Source organism: Quercus suber, unplaced genomic scaffold (assembly GCF_002906115.3).
Source record: "Quercus suber isolate HL8 unplaced genomic scaffold, Cork oak 2.0 scaffold_65, whole genome shotgun sequence".
Lineage (NCBI taxonomy): Eukaryota > Viridiplantae > Streptophyta > Magnoliopsida > Fagales > Fagaceae > Quercus > Quercus suber.
This window is the reverse complement of record NW_027069530.1, coordinates 1,345,044-1,354,298: the sequence shown is the minus strand read 5'-3', so window position 1 is coordinate 1,354,298 and position 9,255 is coordinate 1,345,044. Positions and strand designations below refer to the sequence as shown.

The window sequence follows — 9,255 nt, the reverse complement described above, 5'->3', positions numbered from 1 at the left end:
GGTTACTTGACGCACTAGACATTGCCTACACGTAACGACAAAACCTAAGACTCTAACGGGTTTTCGAAAGGGTGACGGAGGCATAAAGTCTAAAGGACAATAAAGAGTACCATAAGGTAAATGAGAATTAAAAAGAAGACGAAAAAAAATTTACTTACCGAGTTAAAGAATGAATGGATGAAGGTGTTGACAACAGATGCAGGAACTGGACGGACTGGTCTTTGACAATTATGACAGACGTGCTTTGACAATATGTTTCTACGGAAAGTAGAGAAATAAGAGGAGAAGGGAGCGATATTTATAGAAGAAGTGCAAGGAAGACAAAGCGACGCTTCAATCTGAGACAACAACCAGTAGAAGAGTGACACGCGTCATAAGTCATAAATGTGTTCCGGACAACCTATCAGGATACGAGCATAGTTCACGAAGTTTTATATTAAAGCCGTCGACCCACGGGATTTTGAATTGTCATTCTAGTCTTGAATTGTCACCCCACAGGTCCTTTTACTCAAAGATGACGAACCCATGGGGTGAGGGGGCAACTAAAGAGGAAAAATATAGGTAGACGGATCCCAGTGAAGTGGGCCGGATGATTCTTCATCCATGGGCCGAAGAAGGACGGGTCCATTATGTGCAAAACCTGTTAAGGATGGATCCATCATGAACGGACACAACATAGACGGATTAATTGGCCACGTTTCAGACAGAAACCCTAGATGGGAATACTTGCGGCACACACCATAGAGTCTTAAGGTAAATAGAATCCTAGCGCAAAGAGGATTCTGGAAGCTACGTGCATTAATGAAGATCTTATCTATAAGGAAAAGACTTGTCCATCACGTTTAGGACTTCTCAAGAAGATTCCTATAAGGAAATGACTTCAACTCCAAGGAAAAGAGATCAACATTCGACTACTATAAAACCCCAATACCCTCACAAATCGAGGTACACATAATTAACCCTCTCTAGCACTCTGGAGTCGTAAGAGATTCTAACTTGACCTTTGGAGGGTATTTGGCCGGCACTACACCGGTGCTCCCTCAGAAGGTCTTTCTTTTTCTTGCTGTGCAGGTTTTGTTCCGAGTGCGCGAGAACCACGTGTCTCACTAAGTTAGATCCGAAACCATCAATAAAATATTTGTTTTATTGCAAGATTACATATAAAAAAGAGAATAAAATAATCGAAAATGTATATGAAAACAATAAGTATAAGACAGAATCTATCTCTTTATATCTATGAAGTCCGCAAACATAGGCACCTTATGCTATCTTTGAGAGAGGGAGAAAGAGAGATTGCTAGAGAGAGACAGAATTGACTGCTGAAGCCCAAGTTGCAAATACTTGTTTTCTGGTTTTCATTTTCAATAAGTTAATGACAATTTTTTATTTATTACAATATATATATATATATATATAATATAAGTGATAATAGCCATATGAATGTGAAAGAAAACTTTAAAATTTTGTGTTTATAGCATAGCATTGCTAATTCTTGCTTGGGTCAAGTTAACCAGTGTCCAAGCGCATTAGTTAAGATTGAGTTCTTTCTTGTAGCCAATTAGCATTTTTTGGTAGTTGCATAACATTTAGTTAAATGGGTATTTGTTTATCAACTTTTACTACTATTCAATACAATTTTTGGCAGTTGGATTCAATTAAAAGGGTGTATGTTTATCAACTTTTACTGCTTCTCAATACAGTATGACCCCTTTATTCTGTCCTAGTGAGTATATACTTGATTCTTTCTTAGCGAATAAATTTGAACATGTTCTTTTTTTTTAACCATACACGCCAACCTCAGGATCTTCGTAAATTGTATTCTAACTTGCAAACGAGGGTAGGGTGGTAGCGTATGTTCTCGGTAGAATACTGCATGTCATTATAATTTGAAAACGATCTACACCATGCAATTCATAACTGAGATATGAACCTGGCCCAACAAGAAATCGATAATGAAGACTAGGAATGAGTAGATTGTGTATACAATACGATGGGGCCTAGTAGTTAATTATCGTTTTAGCTTTCCAAGATTATGATATGGTTTACCGTTTATCTTGAGATCTTAAGCAAAATTTAGTAATAGAAACAATTAAGGTCTCTCAGCTTCATTGCCCTTTTTTTTTCCGTAGTTTCTAAATCAACGGCTATGCCTAATTTTATGGCATTTTTGCTGATTGCTTTAGCTGAAACCTTTATATGGGGGGCCTTTGGAATATAGCCTAACTTCTTTTGTTGGTCCACTCTCTTATCTCAACTAGATTACTTGCTCTGCAAGTTAGTTCACGTGAACTAACTTGCAGAGCATTCTTCATTTTCAGAAATTTGGACAGGAGTTAGTTGCTTTTGTATTTAATTGGTATAATTATTGACCATTTTCATGAGTAGTTTAGTGATATTACCTCCTCTATAAGGAAAACCGTGAATCAAATCTCCTCTCCTATTGTGACTATCAAATTATCAAAAAAAAAGTAATAAGAAAATTGAGGTTTAAATAATCTCAACCTCTATCTCTTTTTTACTTTTACAAGAGGAATAAGTACCACTTGAGATAGGAAATATGGACGAAGTCAGTCTTTTGTTTCACCATGTTTCTGTTAGCACTTGGCTGTTTCCTCATGAAACCTAGTCATCCATAGAAACGACTTTACAAAAAAGGGATACATCCAAACAAGCCATGACACAGCCTTTCTGAATGACGACACAAGGGACCTCAAGACTGGAATTTTGAATTGTAGTTGAGAATAATATTCACAGACAGAAAACCAGATACAAGTTGGACTAAGAGCAGAAATCAAACAAAACATGCAAGCAACAACGCTTCCCCAAACTGAAATGGAACTCAAACAGAACTTTTCTGTGCAGTCAAGATCTTGAAGCAAGAAATAATATCTGAACACTGCTTATTACAATTAATGAAAAATCATAGCAAAGGGTATGTTGGGTACAAGATTTTTTGTCGGCATTCATTTCCAAGCCAATGCAGGAGAAATGTATGTACAATAAAATACCTCACAGTGGGAATGCCAGTCATTGTTGCCTGCATTCCAGCATTATTGTCATGGTGTTTAGCAGCTAATGTGCCAGCAATCACCTCATTGGCTCCTCATAACCAATTTGACTAATGTATGATACGTGTGGTTCAAAAACCCTTTCACCGTCTAATATTGGGGCCCCTGTACACCCCCCTCAGAACCACTAAGTTTTCAGGAGGTTGAATTTCTTCCAACCAAGCCACTTCAGATGGTTTCATACCACATAATTTAGCAATATCTTTAGGAGACCAACAAGGAGCAGAAATGTTAGTTCCCGAAATGAGAAGTAAATAAAAAAATTTCTCATCACACACAAGAGAAAGGGAAGATACCTGGAAGATCTCTCCTGGGGGATTTTCGAAAATAAGAGCAATGCCTTCCATCTTCTGAGGAGTAGGGGGGTGCAAGAATGTCAAAGAGTGCACAGGGAGTCGAGGCTTTGAAACAGTGAATATTGCCACCACTGTTTGGATAAAGAGTAGTTATACCACAAGGTGCACTCATCTCGCAATCTCTAACAAGTTTTGCGGGTCTGGCTGAAAATTCCCACCAATACAGTCAGTCTCTTTATTCTTCTTTTTTTTTTTTTTTCAAAAAAAAAAATTTCATATTAAATAAAGGGTTGGAAATTCATTCTTTTTAAGAGTTAAACCTTTATCCTAACAAGAATCAAGAAGATAAGATTGGGGAAAAAAAATACACAAACATAGTACTGCTGAAGACATATACAATACATGGAAAACAAACATGTGGTGGCAAGTATAAGAACTAAATAAACAAGTTTTAAGTGTTGGAGAGCATCAAACAGATTGGTTTCAGCATGGAATGGTCATAGCACACAAAACAGAAAATGTAGATGGAAAGCAAAGCATGAATCATTAATTTAAAGATAAGGACAGTGTTCATAATTTGCAAAGTATTGCTATTCTTTCATTCTACTACATTGACCAATATAATAAACTATACAGTGGTCACTACTTTAATAATCATTTCATCCCATTTCAAATTTTTATTCTCAAAAACATCAAAGGAGCAATAATTTAACTTAGACCCTACTCAACAAAAAAAGGGAAACATTGAAGAATCTAGACGATAAGAAAGGCATTATTAAACCTCTAGTAAGTTATATCCAATCTACTAGTTTCACTCATCATTTATCTAGGATACCCAATTAATTATCCATTTCAACGCCAGCAATAGCAATATTTTGACAAACCAAGCTATTTTCTTCAGACTTGACAGTTAAGCTGATTTAGTTTACCATCATGAGGTAAGAAATTGATCGTGCCATACATTTTTTTGGATTTTTTTAAAAGCTACAACACGTGGGTAATCCCTTCTCAGGGATGACACAAATTTCATGAAATAATCAATATTGTTGTATCCACTTCTACCTAGAAAACCGAGGAACAGCCATCAGTTACCAGGATAATATTTACCATAAAAGAAAATGTAATTAATAGATATTTGCACGCTTGAAAAGTCAAATCTTCAACAAACCAGAATTTTCATGTTAATTCCAGATACCTTCATAATGCTCTCAATATGTTCGCTGTAAACATGTTGAAAATGCTACTAAGTATAGGTAGGATAAAAATAGTGCAGGATTGGGCAAGGTAGTTAGAGATGGCAACGAGGGGGGCTTTTGGCAGGACCCCATTCCCCCACCCCTGCACCATTCAAAGAACCCATGCCCCAGCCCATGGGAATTTTTGAAATCCTGTTCCCCTTACTTTTTTAGAAAACCCCATACTTCAAATGCACGCCAAAATTACTTACAACTCAAGAAGAAGAAGAAGAAACATGACACAATCTCAATTAGAATCCATTCAAATATTGAATCAAATAACCAGAACACATAATAAATCTAAACTTAAAAACCATGCGGGAAAATCAACCAAAACATTATTAGGAGTCCTAGTCAAAATGGAAGTATCAATTATAGCGCATGAGGTACAAGTACTCGAAGCACAAGGTACAAGTAAAAGACTCACTTGAATGACAAAGAGGGCACAACAAAAAAAAAGGATCAAGGAAGGGAAGCCCATCTCAATGTAACAAAGCACGGGTAAAGCACACCACATAAGGACCAAGGAAGAAAATCACAAGATACAGCGGTGAATGCCGTAACAAGTCTTCTCTCGACAGCGGCGGTGGAGAAGGAGCAGTAGATCATAAATCATCATGACTGTGCTAAACGGCCCATCATAACCTATGCCAGCAACACTGACTTGGCTATTGGCTTGTTAGTGACATCTGATCTGACAAGGTTTATGAAGCTAAGTCAAGGACTGCAATGATGTAGAAGTGGGGGGCACTGGAGACTAACGTAGAGGCAAGACGAGTGGGAGATTCTAGAGTTTGGAATGAAGGGAGAAGGAAGGGAGGTGAATGGTGTTGGCTAAAGAAATTTAAGAAAAAGACCCCAAAGTTAGAAGTGAGGATATTTTTGAGATATTTTCAAATATTAAGAATATTTTTGTAAATATCCCCTTGGTTTTTGTATTTAGGGTAAATTACACTAACACCCCCCAAGGTATGGAAAAATTAGACTTGGTATACCCAATTTCCCAGAAATAACATGGTCCTCTGCTCAAAAAAAATTCAGGAAATAAGAAATTCTCCTAAATAAAAGTCCAGGCCCCAAAATATATTTTTAGTCATGCGTAGGGAATCCTAAATTATGACTTGGGGCTCATTTTACTAAAGCTTCCAAAGAGCTTTAGATACCATAACCATACACATCAGGCCAATGAGATCTAATCCAAATGGTGCTTCCTCCTCCCACAAAAATGAGGAAGAGTGAGGTTGTGGATTAAAAACCCCACTAAGTCCATATGCAACTTACCAGTAAAAAGAATACCAGTACATATCCGCCAATAGTGCCAACACAAGTATCATTTTAGTACATTGGACAAAAATGACAACAAAAAGGAATGGAAGATGCTTAGAAGTGACTTCCTTTCTAGGCAGAAAGAGCTAGGGAAGATTAAAAGAAAAAAAAAAAGCAATTGAATTGGCCGATATCAATATATCCAATAACAATACAAGTTTTATTCTAATTCTTCTAATTTTTCCCCATTTATTCCGAAACTGTCTTCTCCTTTCCCATTCTTTGATGACCTTAACAAAGACATATAGTGTACACAAGCTTGAAGCTACTCAAAACTTCTTAGACAAGGTATTTCTTATAGTTTAGGGGGCTGCCTTTCTAAAACTTTACTATCTAATAATAATTTACTGAATCTAACAAAATACAGAACACTGCCATTAAATAAAGTAAATGCAACAGATAAGCTTAAATAACTGCAAACAGTAGGTCATAAAATAAAACAGTCATATCTGTTAATTCTTTTCTGCCGAGCAGCTACCTAAGCGTTGAGACCAAGCAGGATTTTCCCTCCATGTTGAACATTGGTGAACACACCACAGACAGGTAACATGCAAAAGAAAGTAATAAAAAGAGGGAAAGAAGTGTAGTCATAAGGAGAAAATGTGAAACTTATCATCCTGAAGGAGATGACATGGATAGAAAGGATTCAATCAAGCTAGTGGTTCTGAGCAACCTTTGCACCATGGAGCAGAATGGGAGGGATCATGGTTGATGATAGCTTGAAGGCTAACTAGTTTACAAATAAAGAAATTAGACATAAATAAGGATTTAATTATGATACTGATTCAGGAGCTCTCCATTATTATATTTTTACTATGTTTAGGATTTGTCAAAGTGCAATAAGTGATATTTAATTGGTATCATCTGACACTATTAGCAAACTGGTGATACCCAATCAATATTAATACCGTAACCACTTTTAAATTTAGAAAACATATTGAGACTGTGTAGGTTCTGTTTCCACCATTGCTATTTGCTTCATAAAAGACCATACAAGTTTTGACATTCTAAAAAGTTATAAATAAATTAAATTAAAAAAATGCATATTTTGAAATATCAGTCTGAATCACCATCACAGTCCCATGATGTAATCTTGAAATATGCTAAGTTCAACAAAGATGGGGCACCTTGAGATAGATCGGCAGATCCAGGTATATCAAGCCAGTCATATGATCTCACATGTAATGAGCCATAAAGAAGCTTGCTCAACACAGTCATTCCAGGATGATTATGAAGTGGTATGATAGAGCCCGGTGGCATGCAGAAAATTCCTATCTGCAACGAAGTCCAAAAGTTTCCCAAGTACATGTTATGAATCCAACTTTGCAAATTTACAAATATGCAATCCACTCAACTGAAACCAAGGTGTAAGTCAGTCCAAAGAGAAAATCCAATAAATAAATGATGTCCTACAGAGATTTAATTTACTTACAGAGAATTTGTTACATTCGTGCAAGTGCAAATATGTAATCGGGGGTGGGTACTGATGACTGCCACTACGCCCTTTTTTTCCATTGGTAACATTCATGGAAACTTTCCATTGACGTGCCAATTGTGCCTCCTGGTCAAGACCCACATTAGAGGGCTTCAAATTATCTGGAACAGCATTATATGAAAGTGTTAAGACAAAGGAAGTACTCAAAATCAAAATGATTTTGACCAAGCGCAAGTAAATCACATCCAATGAGTACAATGAGACAAAAACATAGACATTTCTTAAAGCCTCTCACCTAAAATACCACGAACTTTTTGGAGAGAATCTTCTGAAATCGGACCATCAGTAGAGAAGGATGCCTTGCAGGCATCATATAGCTTTTGAACAACTGGCATGGTATGAAGAACTTAATAATCAAGCAACAGACCAATCCGAATAATGTAGTAGTAACTGAATTCTAATAATCAATCCGCAAAACTTGCGAGTGTCTTTCAACCATCTCTAGCTCCACTTCACAGAATAGCATTAAAAAACAACTTTCTTTCTTTGCAACAATTCCAAAACCCAGCTCTGCGTGAACCCAAGGGACAGCAATAGATATGCATGGTAATTAATCAACCCTGTCCACGGTAGCTTAAATCAACATAACAAATGCGTCAAATTAGAAAATTTCACAGAATAGTATACACACCTAATCCAATCGTCTCATTTTTTTTTTCTTTTACTCTTAAAGTGAAAATATATTTTCCTTTCCTCATATTTCTCAGCAACCAAACACAGAATAGTCCATTACAAATTAATTAATCAAACCCAAGAGTACAAACTAGTCTAATTACACGAAAAATACACAACTCAGCAAAATTAAACAAAACCCCATCAAATTAAAATAAAAAACAACATGAATTACAAAAAAGAAGAGAGAGAAATACCTTTCTTACATAATGAGTTGGGAGGAAAAAAAAATCAAAAAGGGTAAAAAGGCAGTGACTAGAGATAGAAATCAATTCCCAAATGAAAAGATCGCAGTCTCACATATTCAAAAAATTGGAAAGTTAAGACAGCATCGACGACAAAATATGTATGCACGCACGTGAGGAAGAGAGTACCTGAGACAGAAAGTGTGAGTGTGAGACAGAAAGTTAATGAAAAATTGTAAAGTTTTTGGGGAAAAAATATTAAGGATGTTGCAGCGAAATCGAACTGGACCTCACTTCTTGTTATAGTATCATTTATTTATGCTTTGCAACATCCCAAATGACCATGTACAATGTTTATTTTTTTAATCGGACTATGTACAATGTTTTGATTTTTTAGCGGAGTAGACAATGAGAGAGGGGTGGGGTTCTTTTTTAATAATAAATAAATAAAAATTCTTTAACTCTTCATCATTTCATTGGGCCGCGGCTATTATCGTTAAAGCGTCACTGCTTAAATCGTTTTAACTTTTGTTAGCTATTAAGTGAAGTAATACAATGACTTTTACCACAAAATCAAATCTCACATACGCGTCGTGTAAGACTCTTTTAAAACATGCCACCTGGTTAACCTTCATGATTATTATTTTAAGTAAAAGACTAGACCTTGATTCACATTCATTGAATCCTAATTGGTAATGACTTTTTCTTCCTTCTTTCCTTTTTTTTATTGTCAGCTGAGATTAGACGTTGGATTGTATGATTACTGCATATGTTAGGCAAATGGGAAACATAAAAAGGGAAAGTAATTTCTATCCCAAGATCATTAATTATATTGTATTGAAACACGGTTTAAGTGTTAGGATAATTCCCCTCAAAAAAAAAAAAAGTGTTTAGGATAATAGTATTGTGGAATTTTTTATTTTTTATTTTTATTTTTAAGACAATTTACTATAAAATTAGATTATAGTTATGCTTTAT

The 9,255-nt window shown here is 35.8% G+C and overlaps 1 protein-coding gene across 10 annotated transcripts; it reads right to left on the bottom strand.

The window, feature by feature from the left end:
- Nucleotides 1-2,870: 2,870 nt before the first annotated feature.
- LOC112000265 (plant cysteine oxidase 4) lies at nt 2,871-8,670 on the bottom strand. 10 transcript variants are annotated; one of them, XM_024032362.2, is made up of 7 exons: nt 8,567-8,670; nt 8,290-8,466; nt 7,656-7,993; nt 7,358-7,521; nt 7,053-7,200; nt 3,365-3,568; nt 2,871-3,270 (listed from the first exon to the last, which is right to left on the bottom strand). In XM_024032362.2, exons 3-7 carry the CDS (start codon nt 7,753-7,755, stop codon nt 3,152-3,154), a joined length of 735 nt encoding a protein of 244 aa, XP_023888130.1. In that variant the 5' UTR covers nt 7,756-7,993; nt 8,290-8,466; nt 8,567-8,670; the 3' UTR covers nt 2,871-3,151. The 10 variants fall into 10 exon arrangements, with proteins under 10 accessions (XP_023888130.1, XP_065628912.1, XP_065628911.1 ...); XM_065772840.1 differs by having other exon boundaries at nt 8,393-8,466; XM_065772839.1 differs by having other exon boundaries at nt 8,572-8,595.
- Between the last annotated feature and the right edge of the window lie 585 nt (nt 8,671-9,255).

Bases quoted from the DNA above. Each gene is read 5' to 3' on its own strand.
- LOC112000265 (XM_024032362.2), bottom strand. From the start codon at position 7,755: ATGCCAGTTGTTCAAAAGCTATATGATGCCTGCAAGGCATCCTTCTCT. The intron at 7,522-7,655 runs GTGAGAGGCTTT...ATGCTGTTCCAG, and splicing joins AAAAGTTCGTGGTATTTTAG to ATAATTTGAAGCCCTCTAAT. The intron at 7,201-7,357 runs GTAAGTAAATTA...ACTTCGTTGCAG, and splicing joins ACGAATGTAACAAATTCTCT to ATAGGAATTTTCTGCATGCC.